General features: G+C 55.7%; 1 protein-coding gene across 4 annotated transcripts in view; it reads left to right on the top strand.

Moving 5' to 3' along the window:
• SMARCD3 (SWI/SNF related, matrix associated, actin dependent regulator of chromatin, subfamily d, member 3) overlaps positions 1 to 24687 on the top strand; it is a 40114-nt gene that overhangs the window by 11742 nt on the left and 3685 nt on the right. For 2 of the 4 annotated variants that reach the window (XM_058179341.1, XM_058179339.1), the window contains exons 2-10: positions 13310 to 13572; positions 14272 to 14314; positions 15150 to 15272; positions 15740 to 15862; positions 16051 to 16146; positions 17165 to 17266; positions 18864 to 19268; positions 19761 to 19858; positions 24055 to 24190. In XM_058179341.1, coding sequence (XP_058035324.1) covers positions 13319 to 13572; positions 14272 to 14314; positions 15150 to 15272; positions 15740 to 15862; positions 16051 to 16146; positions 17165 to 17266; positions 18864 to 19268; positions 19761 to 19858; positions 24055 to 24190 — 1380 coding nt within the window. In that variant the 5' untranslated portion in view covers positions 13310 to 13318. Of the gene's footprint in view, positions 1 to 9245; positions 9388 to 13309; positions 13573 to 14271; positions 14315 to 15149; positions 15273 to 15739; positions 15863 to 16050; positions 16147 to 17164; positions 17267 to 18863; positions 19269 to 19760; positions 19859 to 24054; positions 24191 to 24687 lie in introns of all 4 variants that reach the window. The other 2 variants (XM_058179340.1, XM_058179342.1) reach the window with 2 other exon arrangements.

A 24687-nucleotide genomic window follows, 5' to 3' on the forward strand; every position in this document is an offset into this window, starting at 1 on the left:
TTTGTTTGAGGTCTGGCTGTGTGGTTTTCCTGCTAGCTACCCATCTGGAGGGTGGTGGGGCACTCTGCCTGCCCTTTGTGGAGGGTATCCAGTGGCTTTTGTTCTCAGCATCCTGACAGTGAGGACAATTAACCAGTGGAACCGCTTGCTACCAGGTGTGGGCGCTCCATCACTGGAGGTTTTTAAGAAGAAACTGGATGGCCACTTGTCTGAAATGGTACAGGGTCTCCCCTTTGAGCTGGGGGCTGGACTAGAAGACCTCTAAGGTCCCTTCCAGCTCTATTCTGATTCATCAATTCATCAAAGGCCCCTTCAGTGCTCTTTCCTCAGATGAAAGACAAAAGCAAATCTGAAGACGTGGAGTTAAACCTCCGGTTTGGAAGACAGATCAGGGGGAGGGGTGGCTGAGGGACACTTTTCAAAAAAAAAAACCTTCTCCAAGAAGACCCAAAATATCCACCTCCGGTTTTGTGCAGTGCAACCGCCATCGGGAAGGAGCCACGAGGCTGTCCTGCTTCCTTGTTGCCTGAGCACTGAGACTTATATGCCATTTTATATAAATGCCAGACTTGGGGGCGTTTAGTCAAGTCGGGGGGAGGGGGAACACCTGCCGTTTGAGGGAAAGCCACTGGGAAGTTGTTAGAGACAAATCTTGCCCTGGGGATCCATCCTCTGGATCAGGCAACTTGCTTAGGGAGGGGTCCCTTCCTCCAACTCTGTTAATCCGTTAGGGTTCTTGGTGGTCCCGGGCTCTGGCAGTTGCCATCAAAGGCCAGTTCCAGAGGTAACAAGGCTGCCTTCATCCATACTTGGTTATGAATGAGGGCACTGACCTGGGGGGCATTCCTGAAACTTGGGTGAGCCCAGAAGGGGGGTTTCCTCTCCTGGAAATAGGTCCCCCCAAGGGTCTGCATCGGCTAGGGAGGGGAAGCAAAGAGGCCATAGATGACGTGTGGAGGGAATCTACTTCCATGTTAAATCTGGTCTCTGTCTCGGGGTCCTTCCGATGTGATGTGGCGTTAGCGGATGTGACCATCGATCTGTAGCCATGGACGGGTTTGCTTGCCCTTCAACTTGCGGTGCCACGCTCCCCCGCAGGGAGACGGGCGTCTTTGACAAGCCCGTCTCAGGTGACCTATGGCCTGGTTCAGTGGTGGAATTCAAATTATTTTTAATACCGGTTCTGTGGGCATGGCAGGGGAAGGATATTGCAAAATCTCCATTCCTACCCCACTTTGGGGCCAGCCAGAGTTGGTATTTGCCAGTTCTCCGAACAACTCAAAATTTTCACTGCTGGTTCTCCAGAACCTGTCAGAACCTGCTGAATTTCACCCCTGGCCCGGTTGTACCTGCTTAGGGTGACCCATTCCTTGCTGGGAGTAGGTGGGTAGGTAGGTGGGAGAGGCCACGAGACTGTCTGCTGGCTGGTGGGGAAGCTAAAACATACAAAGAAGGGTTGCAGGAATTGGGGGTATCTAGTTTAATGAAATAAAGGCACAGAGGGGACAGGATAGATAGACAAGGTTGACTCAGCCTTCCATCCTCTATAAGGTAGGTAAAATGAGGACCCAGATTGTTGGGGGGGCAATAAGTTGACTTTGTATATAAATATACAAATAGGATGAGATAATTGCCTTACACAATGTAAGCCGCCCTGAGTCTTTGGAGAAGGGGGGGATATAAATGTAAATAAATAAATAAATAAATAAATAAATAAATAGTGGTCTTCCACTACTTCAGGGCTGCCCCAAAGAGGAGGAAGTGTGCAACCTGGGGGCCTCCTGGACTACAGCTGCTGCTTAAAGAATAGGCGTGGTCAGGAGGCTCTACAGATACAGATTAACAGAGTTGGAAGGGACCTTGCAGGTCATCTAGTCCAACCCCGCCCCCCCCGCCGCCCAAGCAGGAGACCCTACATCATTTGTGATAAATGGCAGTTCAATCTCTTTTGGAAAGCCTCCAGTGATTAAGCTCCCACAACTTCTAAAGGCGACTTCTGATTTCTGTCAGAAAAGTTCTCCTTATTTCTAGTTGAACCTCTCCTTGATCAGTTTCCATCCATTGTTCCTTGTCTGGCCTTCAGGTGCTTTGGAAAACAGCCTGACACCCCCCCTCCTCTCTGTGGCAGGTTGTTCTTGTGTGGTGCCAGTTGTGCCTTTTCTGTAATGAGGTCAGGGATAGTATTCACTTACCTTCGCTGCCGGTTTGCAAATGTGAGCTTACACATGTCTCTGCTCGTTTTCCTCACGTGCAAAACCTCTGCGCATGCACAGGACCTGCATGTGCGCAGAACATCAAAAACGGGACGTGATTATGTCTGAGCAGGTGGGTGGAACCTCCCACAACTGCCGCTACTTGTTAGCCTGTATCAGATAGAACCAGCTCAATACCACCACTGGACGAGACGAACTTTCAGGTGGTCAGCCATGCCCTAAATACCTCACAACTGGACTGTGGCAATTTGCTGTCCTTGCAGCCAGAGGTGGGATTCAGCCAGTTTGCACCACTTCGGGAGAACCAGTTGTTAACTTTCTGACCAGTTTGGTGAACTGGTTGTTGGAAGAAATCATTAGGGCAGAGAACCGATTGTTAAATTATTTGAATCCCACCACTGCCTGGGGCGTCCGTAGAAGGGCCTCCGGCAGTTACGATTGGTAACAAAATGCGCTTGAGAGTGGACACAGGTTTTTTGTGATGCTCTTGTGTCCTCACTGCCACATGATTCCAGTCGGCTTCGAGGGATTGCTTCTGCCCAGGGGTAAAATTAAAAAATTTCCCCTACCAGTTCCGTGGGCATGGATGTTGGGGGGAGGTCATGTGACTGGGTGGGCGTGGCCAACTAGACATCACTCACATCGAGGAACTCCTCACCGGCCCCTCCCCTCCCAGCCACTCCTTGTCACGAATGGGAAGAAAATGGGAAGTGGAATATTCCTGTTTACCATCCTTCCCTCAGTCTATGCTGAGATTGAGGAATGGATGACAGGCAGGAAAATCCCCTTCCCTATTTTCATGCCTTTCACAAAAATGGCTCCATTCCAGCTGCTTCCCCAACCCCATCCCATTCCCTCCTGGGGACTACCTTAAAAGGGACAAGTTGCAGCACCTCCATTGTGAATGGAGGGAGAAAGGTTAGTATTCTCTCTGCTGCATTTTCTGTTTTCCACTTCATCCCTTCTTTTCTCCTCCCCCTCCCCCTCCTCCTCTTCTTCCTCCCCTCTCCTCCTCCTCCACAAACCCCATACCTTTCTTGCACTGATGTTGTTACCTAGTTTGGTAATGAACCATCTGCCAGGAAACCACCCAGCTCAGAGAGCACCCAGGACCCCATAACCCTTCCTCCTCCTCCTTCTCTTTCTTCTTTTTTTCTTCTTCTTCCTGTCTTGAAATGCAACTCTTGAAATGCAACTCCACGGAGATAATTCAGAGTTATGCTTCTCTGCTGGATGTCTCTTTGGCAGCGCCAGGCACTGCTGGGTCCCGCCCCCATTTTCGTTCCCCTTCCAAATGCTCCTGTGTGATTTTTCAGAGCTGTGGGGCCGGCCCACTTGTCTCCCCTCTGGCTCCTATACCAATATTTTCTCCACTTCCTGAGCCAAGGAGTTGGCACTTCCTTAGCCAATATTTATTTATTATTTATTTATTTATTTATTAATCGAACTTATATACCGCACCATCTCCCGTAGGACTCAGGGCGGTTCACAGGCATATTAAAACAGTACAATAAATAAACATTAAAACCCAATTAAAACTAGATAATATCATGGCCTGATCACTAAAAAATAAAAAACCTATAAAAACCCCATTAAAATATGCTAAAACCTTTTATCTTAGGCTAGTCCTGCACGCTGAAACAATAAAGTCTTCAGTTCCCGTCTGAAGGTCCGGAGGTCGGGTAGTTGTCGTAATCCTGGAGGGAGCTCGTTCCACAGGGCTGGTGCCGCCACAGAGAAGGCCCTCCCCCTGGGGGCCGCCAACCTACATTGTTTGGTCGACGGCACCCTGAGGAGGCCCACTCTGTGGGAGCGCACAGGTCGTTGGGAGGCAATCGGCGGCAGAAGGCGGTCTCGAAGGTATCCCGGTCCTAAGCCATGGAGCGCTTTAAAGGTGGTCACCAAAACCTTGAATTGCACCCGAAAGACTACCGGTAGCCAGTGCAGGCCGCGCAGGATAGGTGTTATATGGGAGCAACGCGGTGCTCCCTCTATCACCCGCGCGGCCGCATTCTGGACTAACTGGAGCCTCCGGGTGCTCTTCAAGGGGAGCCCCATGTAGAGAGCATTGCAATAGTCCAGGCGGGAAGTGACGAGGGCGTGAGTGACTGTGCGCAAGGCGTCACGGTCAAGGAAGGGGCGCAACTGGCGAATCAGATGGACCTGATAGAATGCTCCCCTGGCGACGGCTGTCAAATGGTTCTCTAAGGACAGCCGATCGTCCAGGAGAACGCCTAAGTTGCGCACTCCCTCCCTGGGGGTCAGTACTTCCTCCCCCACAGTCAGCGATGGTGTAAGCTGACTGTACCGGGACGCCGGTACCCACAGCCACTCTGTCTTGGAAGGGTTGAGTTGGAGCCTGTTCCTCCCCATCCAGACCCGCACGGCCTCAAGGCACCGGCCCATCACCTCGACAGCTTCGTTGGGGTGGTTCGGGGTGGAAATGTACAGCTGCGTATCATCAGCGTACAGATGATAATCCACCCCGAACCCACGGATAACCTCACCCAGCGGCTTCATGTAGATGTTGAACAGGAGAGGCGAGAGAACAGACCCCTGAGGCACCCCACAAGTGAGGCGCCTCGGGGCCGATCTCTGCCCCCCTGCCAACACCGTCTGCGAACGGTCAGAGAGATAGGAGGAGAACCACCGATAAACGGTGCCTCCCACCCCCAATCCCTCCAACCGTCGCAGCAGGATACCATGGTCGATGGTATCAAAAGCCGCTGAGAGATCTAAAAGGACCAGGACAGAGGAACAACCCCTGTCCCGGGCTCTCCAGAGGTCATCCACCAACGCGACCAAAGCCGTCTCGGTGCTGTAACCGGGCCTGAAACCGGACTGGAACGGGTCCAGATAGACAGATTCCTCCAGGTGCTGAGGAAGCTGATATGCCACCACACTCTCAACAACCTTCGCTAAAAAGCGAAGGTTGGAGACTGGACGATAGTTCGCTAAAATAGCCGGGTCCAGGGAGGGCTTCTTAAGGAGGGGCCTCACCACCGCCTCTTTCAAAGCGGCAGGGAAAGCACCCTCCAACAAAGAAGCGTTGGTAACTTCCTGGAGCCAGCCTCGTGTAACCTCCCGGGTGGCCAGCACCATCCAGGAGGGACACGGGTCCAATAAACATGTGGTGGAGTTCAGCCTACCCAACAACCTGTCCATGTCCTCAGGAGTCACAGGGTCGAACTCATCCCAGATAACATTCTCAAGACTCGCCTCCGCCATCCCACCTGAATCTATCCAATCAGTGTCCAAGCCATCCCGAATCAGAGCGATTTTATCAGACAGATATTGAACAAAATCCTCAGCACGTCCCTGTAAGGGGTCCTCCCGAGCCTCCTGCCTAAGCAGGGAGCGGGTCACCCTAAACAGGGTGGCTGGGCGATTATCTGCCGATGCGATGAGTGCGGAGAAATAGTTATGTTTCGCCACCCTGATCGCCACTAGATAGGTCTGAATATATGACCTCACTAGTGTTCGGTCTGGTTCGGAGCGGCTGGACCTCCAGGCGCTCTCTAGGCTTCTTTTCCGGCGCTTCATCTCTCTCAGCTCCTCGTTATACCAGGGAGCTGGTCGAGTTCGTCGCCGGGTCAGAAGCCGCAAAGGCACGACGCGGTCCAAGGCTCCAGCGGCCGCCTCATCCCAGGCGGCCGCCAGCTCCTCAGCCGAGCCGTGGGCTAACTCCCTCGGAAATGGCCCAAGCTCCGTCAGAAACCTCTCAGGGTCCATCAGGCGCCTGGGACGGAACCATTGAACCGGTTCCGTCTCCCTGCGGTGAGGTGCAGCGGTCCGAAAGTCTAGCTGAAGGAGCAAATGATCAGACCATGACAAGGGTTGAGATATTAGTCCCCCTAACTCCAGATCATTTAGCCACTGTCCCGAGACAAAAATCAAATCCAGTGTGTTACCCCCGACGTGGGTGGGGACCGTAACTACCTGGGTCAGGTCCAAGGCCGTCATGGAAGCCATGAACTCCCGAGCTGCCATTGACGAATCGCCCGCCGACGGCAAGTTGAAATCCCCCATGACCATAAGCCTGGGGGTCTCAACCGCCGTCCCGGCTATCATCTCCAGCAGCTCGGGCAGGGCTGCCGTCACGTAGCAAGGAGCCAGGTACGTGATCAGCAAGCCCACCTGCACCCCCCGGCCCCACCTCACGAAGAGGGTTTCACAACCGTTTATCTGCGGGACAGTGACCTCCCTCGGAGCCAGACTCTCGTTAATAACAACCGCTACTCCCCCACCCCTACCCTGGGCCCTCGGCTGATGGAATGCACGGAAACCCGGCGGGCACATTTCGGTGAGGGGAACCCCCCCCCTGTGCCTAGCCAGGTCTCCGTAATGCCCATTAGGTCCGCTCCCCCCTCTTGAATAAGATCGAATATGAGGGGGGCCTTATTCATGACGGACCTAGCATTACATAGCATCAGCCGAAGGTCCAGGTTCCGGGGGATATAACCACTCGGGACCTGAGTCAAGCCTAGGGGCCCGGAGTGCGGTATCACTTTTAAACAGCGAGGGCGCACTCCCCGAACCTGATACTGGCCCCTGCTTCCGCCATACCTGCCCCTCCCTTGAACCGTGCAGATGGAAGTACCCATACATGGTCGAGCCTTAACCTCCTCCAAAACCTCCAATTTACAGACCTCCAGATCGTGAACCTTAGAAGGGACTAGCCTAATCCCCTGTGGGCATGCCCCCCCACCCACCCCACCCCCTAACCCCTTATTCGAATTAGCTAAAAATTTACAAAAACATGAATTTAAAAACCTCCTTAGCCCTCTCTTTGAAGCATGCCACCTCTCGGGATTCCAAAATCCGTCATCGAGGTAGGCCCTCGATAAAGAGAAGGGCCGTACCCGCGAGAGGGGGGCATCTCGCAGTGCAAGAAGCTGATTATGTGAGAAAGTCATCAGAGAGTAAAGAGAATGGTGGTATCCTGGTTTGTCGAAGTCTCAAACGACAGTCATTGGACAGAAACCTCCAGCTGGAAAACGGAGAGGTCTTAAAAGTGCATAGTTTCAGTAGCATAATCCTGGGTGGAACTAAGATGGTCCGCCCCCCCCAGTTCTCACGGGGGTTCCAACAAAAGGAGAAAAGAGCAGTGTCCGTCGCCAATGCGGGACGTCTTCCACGATAGTCTTGCCATCGCCGTCGTCACCGCCCTGGCATCCAGCCGCCACTCAAGGAGCCCCCCAAGGACCCCAGCGAAGCCCCCGAGCAATATTTGTCTCTATTAAAGTTCAAACAGGTGAAAGTGGGGAAGTGATGTTGGGTGAGGTGTGAAGAGATTTTCGCACTCCCCATCCGTGCCCGAGGGCAAGAAAGGCAGTTCACATTCATGGATTTGAAAGCCCAGAGGTGCATAGGTGAGCCTTAACTTGGTCCAGATGGGAAGGTGGGGCTAGCTGCTCAGGTTAGCAAAGCCCCTACCGGGGAATGCATGGAGCCCCCTGATTATTGAATGAGTTTAGGGAGGGGGGCTTAAGGAAGAGGGGAAAGCTTGGGGATGAATCGGGTGGGTTTCTACTGATTCACCCCAGTTCGTGCGAATTGGTAGCGGCGGTGGCAGGAGGCTTCACCCATCCACCCCAACATCATCAAAAGTGCTCTGTGCATGCGCAGAAGTGCTGCGTACTTGCAAAGCAAGGGTGCGCACTCATGTGCTACCGATAGCAAACTGGTAGCCCTGGGATTTGAATCCCATCTCTGGGCTGAATGTGTGCCTTGTGTGTAGACAGGGCTCTGCACTGCTGTTGCAGGGGTGGGCATCAGAGCGATGGGAGATCCATGATGGAGAATATTTGTAAGAGTTGTGGAGAGATGTGCCGGGGGGGGGCATGAAAGAGTAGGAGGCCTCTGTATGAACCACTGGGAGATGGATAGAGGAGAGCTAATAGGCGCAGAGGCTCATGGGATACCAGGAATTGTTTTTGCCTGTTGGGAAGAAGGAGTAAAAAATGGTTGCGCTTAAAAATACCATACATTTTGGAGCATAAGATGCACTCCCCCCCCCCAAAAGAGGGTGGAAAGGTTGGTGCGTCTTATACACCGTTGCGTCTTCTAGTCCGAAAAATACGGTAGATTTCTGCATATCGTTTCACATGGGAATGGAAGTCGGGCATGTTAAGGGGCCAAGGAATCCAGTGGGGACAGACTGCTGGCTAAATGCAGAGCAGAAGACTCGGGAAAAGAAAGATTGGAGAAGCAAGGCAGTCTTGGGCCATACCAGACCCAAAAGGGGTGTCCTTGAGCTGCTTTGATCCAGGAGAGAGCCGGGATGCAGAGCAGGTGACAGGGATGGAAGGCAGAGAAGTTTGCACTCGGATGGAAAGGAGGCGAAGGTCCTGAAAAAGGGAACAGCCGGGAGTGGAAAGAAGCAACAGACAGATGGGTATGATGGGAGCAAGGCGGGCGGAGGAAAGGGGCTGGGTTCAGGGATTGGGTTCAGAGTTCCTTTTTTCCCCTCTGGATTGCGATTTCTTTGGCTGTTTTTTGTGCTTTTGAAAACCCTGGAAGGAAACAGCTGGCTTGTCCTCCATCTGAGGGAAGCCCTCTTTTTTGGCAGCTGAAGTGGGAAAAGATGCTTTGGTACAGGCCCAGCGGTGCCCATGGCGCCTGCCCTTGCCTCCTTGCAGGATCCCAGAATGATAGCAGAGTTGGAAGGGGTCTCGGAGGTTTAATGAATTAAGCAGAAATCAGCTAGAAGGGATCTTAGAGGTCTTCTAGTCCAGCCCCCTGTTCAAGCAGGAGACCCCCTATAACAGACTTGGGTTGTCACTGAGTCGTTACGTGACATATTGAGACTTTCCCCCACTTCGCTAAACCGGGCACTGGCATGGCCAATGCGTGATGCATCCATACCACAGGCTATGAGTTTGACCCCCCTGCCCTGTACTATTCCAGACAAGCGGCCATCCAGTCTCTAATTTAAAAAGCGTCCAGTGATGGAGCACGCACAACTTCTGGAGAGAAGCCGTTCTACTAATCAACCATTCTCACTGTCAGGATATTCCTCTTTAATTCTAGGTTGGCTCTCTCTTATCCAAGTTCTTATGGCAGCAAGCCAGTCCCAGGGAGATGCGTGTCCAGATGAAGGAGAAGCCCATCGTGTGCAACTCCCACTCCTGTCGGTGTTGTTAGGTTTGGGCAATGAAGAGGCAGGAGACCAGTGAGTGACAACAGCTCTTTAGTTTATAGTGATCCCAGCAAAGAACAACAGGCAAGAACCCCTCTTTAAATACTATTTTGGCTGAGGCTTCAACCAATCAGCAACGTGCTAGTTCCCGCCCAAACTTCCCTCCTAAAGTTTAAATACATTACACTCCTTCCCTCCCAGAACGCATTGTACCCATATTTACATAAAATTTGCATGTTATTTTTCCACGTAGTCACGCAGGTAGACAGGGCGTCTCCTAACTCTTTCTGACCTGCGCAATTCATTCTCTGGGAGTGAGTCGAGCTGGTCGGAGGGACTGTTTGTTCCTCCCAGCTCCTCCTCTGGGCCGTCCGGCCCTGGATTATTGGCAGAGTCGTCCTTGCTGTCTTCAGGAGGAACCGGTTGGCGTCGCTGGACTTTATTGGATTCAGATAAGTCCTCCGCTCGCCTCGGGTTTGAGTCAGCTGTAGATTCAAACTTGGTAGTCAGGGTCTGGCTGTTTGGTTTCTGTATTACTTGGTATTCGTTTTCTTAATTGGTCTATGTGGCGTCTCCAAACCCGGCCATCCTCCATGTCTACTACGTATGATTTCGGCCCGGTTATGCCTAGAATTGTCCCTTTTAACCATGTTGGGCCCTCGCTATAGTTGTGTGCCCATACTGGGTCACCCGCTGTCATCTCCCTAGTTTTTTCTTGGATACCCTTGTACCCATCTGGGGTGTAGGTTGGGTTTAGTCGGTCTAATGGGCACCTGAGTTTCCTGCCCATCAATAGTTCCGCTGGGCTGCGGCCAGTTGTCACACAACTGGCAGGGGCTTTCCTTTGTTTCCAAGTGTGTGTGTGGGGGTGGCTTCAGTCTGGGACCAGAAGCGGAAGTCCCTCGACCCAGAGGATTTCAACTCCTTTGGAACCAGCAAGCAGGAGATTCCTGCCCTGGCTCCTGTTGCGGATCTCTGCATCCGTCCTGCCTCTGCCACCGTTTTTTTGCAGCTGTTTTTTAACAGACGTGTCCAGAGAAGCCACATCAGGATGTCCTGCGTCTTTGCCCAGCTCAGCTTGGGGCCTTTCCTACCACCCGATCTCCCGTCCTCCTCCTCCTTTCCAGCCCCCTTTGTGTGTCCTTTCTGCTTGCTGTGCTCCTCTCTCCAGGCCTTGGGGGGTGGTGCAATGGCGATTCCCAAGCGAGGGCCCAGGAGGGGCTGCCAGGGGTCTCTGGGCTTTGCTGGGTGACAGGAAAGGGTTGGCGCCGTCCTGTTGCTTCTTGCTGGCCAAATCTTCGGCCCCATGGGGTCAGCCAGCCAGCTTCCCTTCTTGCTTGCAGATCTCCTGTCTCCCCCTTCAGCCCTGGATTAGAGGTCACACACGGGGTGGGGGTGCTGGCTGCATTTTGTGGGCCTCTCACAAAATGGCTGCCCCAGAAAAGGACTTTGCATTCCCAAAATGGCTGTCGGGGACCATTTGACACCTCCCACCCCAGCAAGCTGCCTTATACACTGTAAGCCGCCCTGAGTCTTCGGAGAAGGGTGGGGTATAAATGTAAACAAAAAAAAAAAAAAAAGGTTCCTGTCAGCTTTGGAAGCTATACTAGGCTGCCACTTTCTCCTCTGTGGGAAAGGAGGGGAGGGATGATAGACAAAACAACATTCTTCCTGCCAGTCAAGGTCAGGCTAGGTTTGCATCTGGAGAAGGAATGGCTGGAGTGAAGCTTCAACATGGGACGGTTGAGGATTGTAACCGGCAAAGGGGTCATGAGGGTGGAGATTTTGGGGTTTGTATTATTGAGGGAGGAACCAGAATCCCCAGTTTCGGTTTTCATCCAACTGTGCCAGTTTATCTATGCTAATAAAAGAACTTTGAAAGAAGTTGGCTTCGAAGTCTTTTCTGCAGGAGGGGTTTTCTGGAACGCTGACATTAAGCCGAAACTGGGGATTCGGTTTTCTGGAATCCTGACAGTTACTCCTTCCCATCTGTTCAGCTCCTGGGCTGCGATCTTCGGCCTCGGAGGATCCCGTCCTTGTCTCTAAGACCTCCCTGGGCTGCAGCTGGGCTCCATTGTCTTTTCTGCTGGTGGAAAGGAAGATTGTTCTTAGTTTGTTCTTCTCCAGGGCCTTTGCTTGCGCCAGGCCAGCTTCTATGCCCCCCATTTTGGAGCATTACCAAAAATCTGCAGATCCCCCACCCAAACTCCCCCCACCCCCCGCTGCTCCGCCCAAGGTCCTCTTGTCAGCTGCCCCTTGCTGGCCCTCCTGTTGGTTTTCTCCCCAGGTCTCTGGCTTTTGGGGGGGTTCTCCTCCCAGGCCCATGGGGTGAGAGAAGACTGGCAGCCAATCCGGGTCAGGAAGAGGGGCTTGGCTGGATGGGGTGGGTGGGTGGGGGTGTTGGGTTTGGGAGAAGCTGGGCTCCCTGGGGCTCCCTGCCATAAAACAGTCTTGCTGAGGGTGGGGGCAGCAGGAGTGAGGTGGAGAGTTTCTGGAAGAGGCTGCTGAAGAAAAATTGGGGTGGGAGGATGTTTTTGCCTCATGATGCTCCCACTTTGGGTCTGGGCTTTTGCACTTTGGGGGCTAGGCAGGAGCATTCAGGTGCCTCCTTCCTGCAAGGCTCCCCTCCCGGGGGTGTGCTTCACTTCCTCCCTCCCTCTCTCCCCTCTCTCCCTTCCTTCCTTCCTTCTTTCCTCCTTCACTCCCTCCTTCCCAGCCATCCTTTCCTTCCTCCCTCCCTCCCTCCCTCCCTCTCTCCTTTCCTTTCCTATCCTTTCTCCCTCCCTCCCTCTGCCACATGCAAATTCCCTCCTCACACTTAATATACCAGAAAGTGGTGGTCCCAGGCCAGACTGCCCTTCTAACTGGCTCTGGAGAAGCCCCAGTGGGAAGGGGGCTCCCAGTGAGGAAGAAAGTTCAGCCACCACCACCCCCGCCAGCTCCTGCCTGTCCCTTTTAGCGGCAGTGATGGCCACATCCCTTGAAGGTGTCCAGGTTCGGCCCTTTGGCCAGTGGCTCGCTGGGAGTTTGGTCTGACGGGGATCTGTTTTCTGCCTGCTGAGTCACATGGGAGATCGGAGCTTCACTTGAGAGACCCTCCACCTTCCTTTTCCATTAGCTCATCCTGCCATTCCCCCCAACCCAATTAATTTTCATTCAGATTTTCCAACCGGTTTCCCTCAATTCATCTCCCCAAATGGAATTTTGTTGAGTTGGGTAATGAATTCCCACTAGACCTCCCTGGCAGAGGCTCATTTCCCACCCCTGGCCCAATTAATTTCATCCCTGGGGGCCCTCCTTGCCGTCCCCTCCTTGGCCATTCCTCTGCCATGGCTGGTGGGGGGGGGACAAGAAGGAGGTCAAAACCACCCCCCCATCTGGTGCCCAGGAGCTGCCCTCCCACCGCTTCTCCCTGGCATGCAGAGCCATTCATGATTCCCACCCCCCACTGCCCTCCAGTTCATCCCAGGCTCTGACCACAGACTGACTTGTCCGGTGGTAGCTTTGTGACCCTTAGGCTCTTGATAGCTTCCTTCCCTCTGCTGAATCCGGCAGGAGGCCTCTGCCCCCTGGCACTGGGGGTGGTGGTGCTCTGAGCACCCTGGTTGTGTGGCCCGTGTGAAAGACGTGGGCCACCCTGGGGAGGAGTGTTCGGACACTCTCCGGCTGTGGCCTCGGCTGCGTGGCTCCCCTCCGACCCCTGACCGGCTCAGCTGTGCACATCTTGTAGCTGAGGGCACAGAAGGGGGCATCCTCCTACCTGTAGGCATCTGTGTTGCCCTCTCTGTCAGGTCAAGAGGCTGGCCAGGAAGGGGGTTGCATCAGGATGGCCAGTGCGGCTGTGAGGCCGGTTTCATTAGCCCCCTCCCCCATGCATGCCACTCCCACTCCCCCTGCCCCTGTGCCCAACTCTCCTCCTTGTGCCCCCTGACGCCCCTCTGCTTCTCCGTTCCAGCGTCCTGGGATGCCATCCGGTGCTCGCATGCCCCACCAGGGGGCCCCGATGGGTCCCCCAGGCCCACCCTACGTCGGAAGTCCCTCGGTGCGCCCCGGGATGCCGCAAGCAGTGATGGAGCCCACGCGCAAGAGGGCAGCCCCCCAGCCGCAGCCACAGCAGCCACCACAGGCACAGACGCAGACGCAGCAACAACAACCACAACAGTCGCAACAGCAGCAGACGCAAACGCAGGGAGCTGCCCCGCAGAGCAGGTCCCGGAGGTGAGCGGGCAGCCACAGGGGTGATGGGCCCAAGGTGGATCCAGCCCCATCCTCATCCTTTGGCTCTTTCCTCACGGCCAAGCTGCCTTTGCCCAGAGCTGGGAAGGAAGGAGATCCCTTGGCATGGCCGGGGGAGGGAGGAGGGGGCAGATAGGGGCCATGCAGGAGCCCTCCCTCTTCCCAAGTGGTTTCCCGGGGTGGGGGGCAGCCTTGAAAAGTGGAGGCTGGGTGCTACATTTCTTTGTGTGGCACATGGCTTGAGGTGGACTGCCAGAGCCCAGAAGAGGAAGGAAGTGGGCACCTGCTCTGCTGCCAGCTAAATCCGTGAAAATCATTCAGGCGGCTGAAGTTTGAGGTGGGGCACGTAGTTCTCAACCCCTGCGACCTGTCACTAGGCGTGTGCCAGCTGGCACCCAGCTGCTGCACATAGTGAACCTTGGGTGGCAGCCAGGTGGGCCCACCGGGAGCGTGTCCTTGTCCCATCCCTGGGAGTCTGGGTGAAAGCCTGGGTGGGGGGATGAGAAGGAGAGACCCCAAAGACCCTCCTGGGACCAATCCCACCCCCTCCCCTGTGGCGGCTGCTGTAAGGCAAAGCTCTGGGAGGCCTCTTTCTGAGGCCAGGCTCAGCAGCCGGGGAGAGGGGGCTCCTTCCTCTGCCTGCTAGGCACCATGGCCATCTGTCTCTGTCTTCTCACACAGTGCCAAGAGGAGGAAGATGGCAGACAAAATCCTCCCTCAAAGGGTGAGTGGCACTTTCCGCCTTGCTTCCACCAGGGTTGAGGGGAGGAGGAAGAAGAGGAGAGGGGAGGAAGAGCGGGAGGACTGTATTGTCCTCGATGCTCTCTGATCTTAGGTTGTTTTCTTGCAAACATTTCATTACCAAACTAGGTAACATCATCAGTGCTAGAAAGGAGTGGGGGGGGAGGAGCTGGGCTGAGGCTGCCATTTCCTTCTTGCCTGCCCACCCATCTGGGCGTAGCTGTGATAATACAGTCTTCCTAGTGGGGAGGAAGGGTGGTGGTCCTGGGGGGGAGAGCTGGACAGGAGGAGGGCTGCCCCCCTCCTCCGCCGGGCCACTGCTTTCCTTCTGGCAGAGGAAGGAAGGGCCCTACTGGGCATGGTGGCACCTTTGGGGTTGGGGAGGCCCTGTGCAAAAATGCCATCTCTGCGGTGGGCAGGAGACCTGCGGTTCCTGGAGGGGCCTTGCCCTGCTGCTGAAGGCATCTGGGGATGTGGAGGTGGGGGAAGGCGGAGAGGTCAGCAAGACAAAAGCTGGACCCCTCTGGGTGGGGAATGCAGAGCTGCTGGCCCCAAATGGTTCCCGCTGCCCTGTGGTGCCTGGAGGGAGCCCTGGGCCTCCTTTGAGGTGTCTACTTCCCCCAGTGCCCCCTCCAGGGAACTCAGCTATGGATCCCCCCTTTGCCATGGTAGAAGCAGATCTCATCTCCAGTGGGGAGGGAGAGGGTGTCCCTTCCCAGCAAATCTAAAGGCTGAGATTGGGGACTTCTCCATACAATGGGGGGAAGGTCTTCTGCCCCCCCCCCATGTGTGGCAGCTACTCTGTGCCCAACCCCCAGATCCGAGAGCTGGTGCCTGAATCTCAGGCCTACATGGACCTGCTGGCCTTCGAGCGGAAGCTGGACCAGACCATCATGCGGAAGCGGGTGGACATCCAGGAGGCCCTGAAGAGGCCCATGAAGGTGGGAGCGGATGGACCCCTCTCCGGGAGGGGGGGCTGAGCAGCAGCCCCCACACTCTCCCCCCCCCCGATCAGGGGAGTTCCTCTCTCTAGGAGTCCCACAGGGCTTCTAATCCTTCTGGCCACTCAGTGCCAGAGTTTGTGGGGAGGGTCCAATGTTGAAATTCAATTATTTTTGCTACCAGTTCTGTGGGTGTGGCTTGGTGGGCGTGGCAGGGGAAGGATACTGCAAAATCCCCATTCCCACCACACTCTGGGACCAACCAGAGTTCTCTGAACTAGTCAACATTTCCGCTACTGGTTCTCCAGAACCTGTCAGAACCTGCTGGATTTCACCCCTGGGAGGGTCGCTTTGGTTTCCCTCGCTTGAGCCTTCCATCATGGGAGACCGGGGTCCGGGCCTGGGAAGGCCGGGAAGCAAGTGACCCCCTGCAAGGGGCTTTCACTGGGGTCTCTCTTGGGCCACAGCAAAAGCGAAAGCTGCGCCTCTACATCTCCAACACCTTCAACCCGGCCAAGTCAGATGCCGACGATTCGGACGGCAGCATCGCCTCCTGGGAGCTGCGGGTGGAAGGGAAGCTGCTAGATGATGTAAGACAGGACTGGGGGGGGACAGTGGGGGACAGAAGTCAGTGACCCCAAAGGCGGCTGGCACAAGGGAGAAGCTTTGTGAACGCCTGCTGGCTATGGGGCAGCTGGGAGGGGAAAGAGCTGAGGTTGTGGAGGTTCCTTGTCTGATGATGGGGGATCTTTCCCCACCCTCTTCCCCCTCCCCACAGCTCAGCAAACAGAAGCGGAAGTTTTCCTCTTTTTTCAAGAGTTTGGTCATTGAACTGGACAAGGACCTCTACGGACCGGACAATCACCTGGTTGAGGTAACCGGCTTGCCCCTCCCATACCTTCCCAGGCAGAAATGGGGGGATGGCTGCCCTTCTTCCTCAGTCTGCTGTGTGTTTCTTGGGATAATGGAGGTGGATTTAGTGGAGCCCGACTGTGGGGGAGAGCAGTCTGCCCTTGCATTACTTCATCCCTTTGTGGGGGGGAAAGTTACTCTGCCACCCCCCTTCCCTGAGACACCCCAGAGAGATCCCTGCTCTGGGTCTGCCTGTTGCAACTCCACTGCCCCCCACGCAGGACTCCCCCTGCCTTTCTCAGACCCTCTGTTGCAGGGAAACTGCCCTCCTCCCCCGGCATCTTCCTAAACATAAGGTGACCCCCTCTTTTCTTTTGTGGCCATCCTTCATACCCCCAAAAGCACTGCTCTCGCACAAGGGAAGACCAAGGGGAGGTGGAGGGGGGCCCGCCCCATAAGGACCCCCTGCCAGGGGAAAAAGCCCAGCAGAAAGCTGCAGGAAGTGAAGTGGGCGGTCAGGATCATCATGGACACGGGTGGGGGAGGATGCCTGTGGGGTTTTGGAGGGACCCATGGGGTTCAGTATCTGTGGATGAGATGACTGGTCGAGGAGGTGACATTTATCTGGTTTAAAGGGAAGGGGAGTAGGTTGACGGAGAGCAGGTTGACCTGAGTGCGGCATGAAGTGTACGAGGGAGGGGTCACTTCTCTTGGCCAGGTGGGTGGTCACGTGGTGGGTGGTCACGTGCCTGGGACAATCTTGCCCCTGACTAGATGCCCAGTTGGGTGCCCTCTGCACAGACAGGAACTTCCTTGGCAGGACCTCCAAAGGGAGGAGAGATGCCTTTACCTGGGCATCTGGGTGTCCCGGGCAAGATTGTCTGAGGCCAATGTCCTCAGGTGGCCAGACAATAGGCACGTGTCCCTGCCCCCGACCCTCCCAAAAAATCACCCCCTCTTTATCCCCTCCCCGGGCTGCCACCCTGGAAAGTTTGGGGGAACTCCGCTCTAAGAACTGCCCACTTGCCTCTTCCTGGCAGTGGCACCGGACTCCCACCACCCAGGAGACGGACGGCTTCCAGGTGAAGAGACCGGGAGATGTCAGTGTGCGCTGCACCCTCCTGCTCATGCTGGATTACCAGGTGGGGAGGGGGCTTCAGAAGCAGGGGGGCTGGGGCTGGGCTTTGGGGGGGCTGAGTTTGGGGGGGAATATGGAGAAGGGAAGTTTGTGGTAACCCCAACTCCAGTTGAGCTCCATGCCAGCCACATGTCTCTGCTCTCTGCTGTGGTGTCCTCTCGCTCCCAAAAGCCAAGCCTTTCCCGGGTGCCCGGGGAAGGGGAAGGACCGGCCGTGTTCCAGAAGTGGCAGCTGTTCTCCGCAGCCAACTCCAGATTCCTGCCTCTATTCCTGTGTCACCGGAGAGCAACCAGAAAACTGAGCTGTGTGGTGCCTGGTGGGGTGGGGTGGAGTGTCACCAGACCCCATTTGGCAAATGTCGGTGAGCTCCGGGAGTGGGCAGCGCAAGATACCCAACCTTTTTAAGGAAAGCTATGGAGAAAGGCTCCTACTGCTGATTCAGAGAGCCCTGGAAGATGTGGATTCAGGCCTGGAAGCCTTGGTTGCATTTGCGAGAGACCCCCATGCCAGGAGCTGGAGGGGAGGGGTAGACCCCTTCTTTGGGTGAGCCTTCTGTTCTCTTCCCCCGTATGAAGCCTCTGGAGAAGCTCCTTTGTGGCCTCTCTCAGCCACAGCCTGTTGGGGGTCTTTCTTGGTGCCCAGCCCCCAGCAGAAAAGTGGGTGATGTGAGATCCTTTCCCTGAATTCAAAGCCCCTGTCTGGAGAGCCCAGGCAGCTGTAGCCATGAGGACCGTTTCTATTAGTGCGTCTTGTGCGCCATTTGGACTATTTGGGAGGCTCCTGGTCACTGCCCGAGCAGCCACCTGCAGTGTGCTGCCATGGATGGGACTGCCCTTGGGGCCCCCTTGGCAGCTCCAGAATGCATTGGGAGGGGACGCTAGGGATGGGCAGTGCCCCTGTTGCATAATATGATACTTGCCGCTCTGTGAGCAACTGGGCTTGTGGAGATAATTCAAGGTCGCCCCCCTGGGAAGCGCCTTCCCGCTCAGGTTGTTTCCTCTGGTGGTTTCTGGCCATCGTCCCAGTAGACAAAGCAGGGTGGGTGGGTGGGGTTGCTGGTTGCCCCCTAACCAGCAGTTCCCCCTCACAGGCCCAGGAAGCAAGCGGTCCCTCTGGCAGCCCTGCCCTCTGGGACAGACTCTCCCTGAAATGAGGGAGACCCCAACACTGTTACTGGCGAGCTGGGGAGTCCCACAAGGCTGTCTGTCTCCCTCAGGCCTGGGGAGGGAGGTGGGCTGTGCCTAGCCTTTTATTCATTTGTTTTTTAGTGGTGTGTATGTGTGTGTGCGTGTGTTTGCAGCCAGCGTTGCTCTTGATGTCGTTTAATGAGTGGTTGTAACTGTCAATGCTGCCCAAAATTACAGCGGACACATGGGTAGCTACAAGCTCTGACACAGCATTTATTTATATATTTATCCAACTTACATGCCGTCCATCTCGCAGTCCCGAATATAATAAATGAAAACACCAATAAATCATTGCTGCCTGCAACGGGGCGGTGATGGAATTCCCGTGGGCTGATTTCCAGAGGGCCCTTTGCAGCCGGACCAGAATGCCAAAGGACTTTGTTTGTAATAACACCCGATTTTATTTGTCACAAGTACGTGGAAGCCTTGAGCAGATCCAGGAAAGCCACCTCGAGGAAGGCCGGGAGCGAGTGCAGACGGGCCGTTGGGGCTGAGGGGTCCCGGGGTCCCCGTTGGGAAGACCGGCGAGAGAGGCTGGCCCTGCTGGATGGGCCGGCCGGAGGGGGGCCTGTTGCCCTAAAGCCCTCCGGCCTTCTGGATTTCAAGGAGACCCTCAGTTGCCCAAGGGGACCCTTGGGGTCGGCTCTCTGTCCGCAGCCTCCCCAGTTCAAGCTGGACCCTCGCCTGGCCCGCCTGCTGGGCATCCACACCCAGACCCGCTCGGCCATCATCCAGGCCCTCTGGCAGTACATCAAGACCAACAAGCTGCAGGACTCTCACGACAAGGAGTACATCAACTGCGACAAGTACTTCCAGCAGGTCAGTGAGAAACAGAGTAGGGCACGATTTGGAGATGATGACATTCATCTGGCTCTCCTGCTGGATCCCTGAGCTGGGGTTTTAGGGTGGGTGGGCGGGGGGGAGAGAGAGAGGAGGAGAGAGGGAGGAAGGCAGGAGGAGAAAGTTTAAGCCCCACCTTCCAGCCAGGGCATGACCAGGCCAAATAGCTCTGGAACCAGGCACTCTGGCCAACCACACTCCATGGGTGCTTCCTGTCAGAGCTGGCAGAGCAGGGACTAACCATGGTGAGGCTACCCTGGAAGCCCAGAGAAATATGAGGAGGGTGAGAAGTCGAGGCCATCTCTTCTGCCCTAGGGATTTCTGTCCCTGCCCCACTTGGCCCACCTTACTTGCCCCTGTAGCTGGTGCTGAGCGTGGGTGGCCCTCCTGGGGGCCTGGAACCGATGCCCCCTTCCCCCCCATCTTGAGGTGAACACTGCCGCCAGTGTTCTTATCCGTTTGCTATTCCAGATCTTTGACTGCTCCCGGCTCAAGTTCTCCGAGATCCCACAGAGGCTGACCAACCTGCTGCTGCCCCCGGATCCCATTGTGATCAACCACATCATCAGGTCAGCGCCTTTCCTGGGTTGACCCCACCCCTGAAAGAAAGCGGCATTCAGGGCATCCCTTCTGTCCCCCCCCCCCGGTGATGTTGCCCCCCCTTCCCAGGTGAGCTGAGCAAGAGAGGAGGGGAGGTTGTGGTGGGGACCGAAGAGGCTGCCTGATGGAGCCCGGGTGTGTGTGTGCAGCATTCTCCATCGCTCTAGGGAGGGGGGAGCCCGGGGCACAAGCGTCCCTCTGCCTCGGTATCTCCCTCCTGGTGGGCAGAAGAGCCGCAGGTTTATCGAATCATTTATCATTTCCCTTCCAATGGGAAGGGGGATTTGCTCTGTCTCGGCCAGAAGGTCCTTCTGGCACCCCCAAAGATGTTTCCTGAGAGATGGCATGCGAAATCTAGGAGGCTTAGGGGATTTTTAATGAACTCTTTTAGTCGTTTTTTATCGGGGAATTTTAAGGGAATTTTAAGGGGAGGGATAGGGCGGGTGATGGGGTAGCCCGTCGGGGAAACCAGTTCCAGCGCATGCTCGTGGCGACTATCAAATGGGTTCGGAGGTTATGGGGGAGTGTGTTCCTTTGTGTGAGGGTGAGTCCATTTGCACGGTAAGTGGGAGGGGCAGATATGGCGGAAGGGGGGGATCGCATCGGTTTAGGGGTCACGCGTTCGATGTATACAGGCGATCGCGTGCCCGATCCCCTGACTTCTCCCGTTCCCGGATGGTCAAGACCTCAGAGCCTGGGCCTTCGCCTGATGTTATGCAACGCACGGTCCGTGGCCAATAAGGCCCCCCTAATACATGACCTGATTCAGGGGGGTGCCACGGATATTATAGGCGTTACGGAGACCTGGTTGGGCACTGAAGGCGTGCCCTGGTTGAGATGTGCCCACCGGGTTTCCGTGCATTCCATCAGCCGAGGCCCAGGGTAGGGGTGGGGGTGGCGGTTGTTATTAAAGAGAGTCTAGAGCGAAGGAGACCACTGTACCTCAGATTGCCGGGTGTGAATCCTCTTGTGAGGTGGGGTCATAGATGTCAGATGGGCTTGCTGGTCGCACCTGGCTCCTTGCTGCGTGACAGCCGCCCTGCCCGAGCTTCTGGAGGTGCTTGCCGGGTGGCAGTGGAGACCCCAGACTTTTAGTCATGGGGACTTTAACTTGCCATCTGCTGGCTCGTCATCGACAGTAGCTCGGGAGTTCATGGCCTCCATGACGGCCCTGGACCTGACTCAAGTAGTGGATGGCCCCACTCACATCGGGAGGCACACTGGACCTGATTTTCATCTCTGGTCAGTGGTTGAAGGATCTGGACTTGAGAGATATAGTCACAGAACCTTTGTCATGGTCAGATCACTCTCCTTCGCCTGGACTTTCTGACCGCTACCCAACACCGCAGGGAGACGGAACCACTACGTTGGTACCGTCCCAGGCGCCTGATGGACCCAGAGAGGTTTCGGACGGAGCTTGGGCCATTCCCTGAGGGTCTGGCTCACGGCACGGCAGAGGAACTAGCCGCAGCCTGGGGACGGGCTGCGGCTGGGGGCTTAGACCGTGTCGTGCCTCTGCGGCCTCTGACCCGGCGCAGATCCCAACCGGCTCCTTGGTTCTCCGAGGAGCTGAGGGGGATGAAACGCCGGAGAAGACGCCTAGAGAGTTCTTGGAGGTCCAGCCATTCAGAGGCTGATCGGACACTAGTTAGATCCTATACTAGGACCTACCTAGTGGCACTGAGGGAAGCGAGGCGCTACGCCTCCTCATTGCGCCGGCAGATAACCGCCCAGCTGCCCTTTTTGGTGACCCGCCTCCTTCCCGAGGGGGAGGGGGATGACCCGTTGCAGGGACGTGCTGAGGAGTTTAACGGTTATCTATACGATAAAATCGTTCAGCTTCGGGACGGTCTGGACCAAAATTGTGGCGATTCGGACGGGGCGTCTGAGGGCGGTCTTGGTGATATTGTCTGGGATGAGTTTGACCCTGTGGCTCCGAGGACATGGACAGGTTGCTGGGTAGATTGAATGCCACCACGTGTTTACTGGACCCGTGCCCTCCTGGCTGGTGCTGGCCACTCAGGAGGTGACACGAGGCTGGCTCCAGGGATTACGAGCGCTTCTTTGTTGGAGGAGTCTTTCCGGCCGCCTTGAAAGAGGCGGTGGTGAGGCCCTCCTCAAGAAGCCTTCCTGACCCGCTGTTTTAGGTAATTATCGTCGGTCTCCAACCCGCCCGGCGAAGGTTGTAGAGAGTATGGTGGCATATCAGTTTCCCCTGCACCTGGAGGAAACTGTCTATCTAGACCTGCTCCAGTCCGGCTTCCGCCCGTTACAGCACTGAGACGGCTTTGGTCGCGTTGGTGGATGATCTCTGGAGGCCAGGATAGGGGTTGTTCCTCTGCCCTGGTCCTATTAGACCTCTCAGCGGCTTTCGATACCATCGACCATGGTATCCTGCTGCGCCAGTTGGAGGATTGGGAGTGGGAGGCACCGTTTATCGGTGGTTCTCCTCCTATCTCTCCGACCGTCGCAGACGGTGTTGACGGGCAGAGGTCCCGCGGCGCCTCACTTGTGGGGTGCCGCAGGGTCGATTCTCTCGCCTTCTGTTCAACATCTATATGAAGCCGCTGGGTGAGATCATCAGTGGCTTCGGTGTGAGGTACCAGCTGTACGCTGATGACACCCAGCTGTACTTTTCCACACCGGGCCACCCCAATGAAGCTATCGAAGTGCTGTCCCAGTGTTTGGAAGCCGACGGGTCTGGATGGGGAGAAACAGGCTCAAGCTCAATCCTCCAAGACGGAGTGGCTGTGGATGCCGGCATCCCGCACAGTCAGCTGAGTCCACGGCTGACTGTTGGGAGCGAGTCATTGGCCCCGATGGAGAGGGTGCGCAACTTGGGCGTTCTCCTGGATGAACGGCTGTCTTTTGAGGACCACCTGACGGCCGTCTCCAGGAGAGCTTTCCACCAGGTTCGCCTGGTGCGCCAGTTGCGCCCCTTTCTAGACCGGGATGCCTTGTGCACAGTCACTCACGCCCTTGTGACGTCTCGTCTGGATTACTGCAATACTCTCTACATCGGGCTCCCGTTGAGGGGCATCCGGAGGCTGCAGTTAGTCCAGAATGCAGCTGCGTGGGTGATAGAGGCAGCCCCTCGTGGCTCCCGTGTGACACCTATCCTGCGCAGGCTGCACTGGCTACCTGTGGCCTTCCGGGTGCGCTTCAAGGTGTTGGTGAACGTCTTCAAAGCGCTCCATGGCATAGGGCCGGGCTATTTACGGGACCGCCTGCTGCTACCGAATACCTCTCACCGACCCGTGCGCTCTCACAGAGAGGGACTCCTCAGGGTGCCGTCGGTAGCGACAGTGTCGTCTGGCGGCGCCCAGGAAGGGCCTTCTCTGTGGGGGCTCCCTTGAGGGGCATCCGGAGGCTACAGTTAGTCCAGAATGCAGCTGCACGGGTGATAGAGGGAGCCCCTCGTGGCTCCCATGTGACACCTATCCTGCGCAGGCTGCACTGGCTACCTGCGGCCTTCCCGGCGCGCTTCAAGGTGTTGGTGAACGCTTCAAAGCGCCCATGGCATTGGGCCGGGCTATTTACGGGACCGCCTGCTGCTACCGAATACCTCTCACCGACCCGTGCGCTCTCACAGAGAGGGACTCCTCAGGGTGCCGTGGTGGCGCGACAGTGTCGTCTGGCGGCGCCCAGGAAGGGCCTTCTGTGGGGGCTCCCGCCTCTGGAACGAACTCCCCAGGACTCCGTCAACTTCCGGACCTCCAACCTTTCATGAGCTTAAAACTCACTTATTCATCTGCGCTGGACTGGGTTAGTTTTAAATTTATGGGTTTTTAATGGGTTTTTATCCTAAATTTTTTAATCTTGGCCAATTTAATAAGTTTTTTAATTGTATTTTAATTGTATTTATACTGTATCATTGTGTATTTTTTACCTGGCTGTGAACCGCCCTGAGTCCTTCGGGAGAAGGGCGGTATAAAAATTTAAATAATAAATAAATAAATAAATAAATAAGTCAGGGGAGGGAATTGGCAACCCTGAAGCCCGGCTTGCTGAGCGGGAGGGCAGAGGATCCTTTTCGGTTCACAACCCTTGTGAGCAGACAGGGTGTCTGATCTGGGCAGCGTGGGGTGGGGGTGGAATGGGAGTCTGGGGGGAGGGAGGCTCCCCAGGATGGGGGCTGATGCTTCGGGCTCCCTCCCTCCCTCAGCGTGGACCCCAATGACCAGAAGAAGACGGCCTGCTATGACATTGATGTGGAGGTGGAAGACCCCCTAAAAGGGCAGATGAGCAGCTTCCTGCTCTCCACCGCCAACCAGCAGGAGATCACCGCCCTGGACAACAAGGTGCTGCTGTGGGTGGGGGCGGCTGGCTGGGTACAAAGGGGCACTGAGACAAGCCAGCAATGTCTGGTTTATAAAATTATATTAGGCTGGGCCATTATGACTTTATAAATCACTAAAGGCCACCAATATACCTAATACTCCTTCCTTCTCCCACATCCCCCACAACAACAGTGAGGTGGGTGGGCTGAAAGGAAGGGACTGGCCCAAAATCACTGAGCCGACTTTCATGCCTCGGGCTGGACTAGAACTCTCCATTTCTAGGCCAGCATCTTCACTATCCAAAGTGGGGGAGGGACCCTGAAGAAGGCAAAGCAGTAGGTTGAGGAGACACTTCACACCTGGCCTTTAGGGCCTGCCCAGAGATTGACTGACCAGAGGGGAAGCCCTACTTTTCACAAACACTTTTCCCCTTGACCAAGACATCCCGGACATGCCCCCACTGTCCAGAGACAGAACCGCTGATCCTGGCATATGCCAAGAGACGCCTCATGTCTTTT

The sequence above is a fragment of the Ahaetulla prasina genome, chromosome 4, assembly GCF_028640845.1.
Source record: "Ahaetulla prasina isolate Xishuangbanna chromosome 4, ASM2864084v1, whole genome shotgun sequence".
Lineage (NCBI taxonomy): Eukaryota > Metazoa > Chordata > Lepidosauria > Squamata > Colubridae > Ahaetulla > Ahaetulla prasina.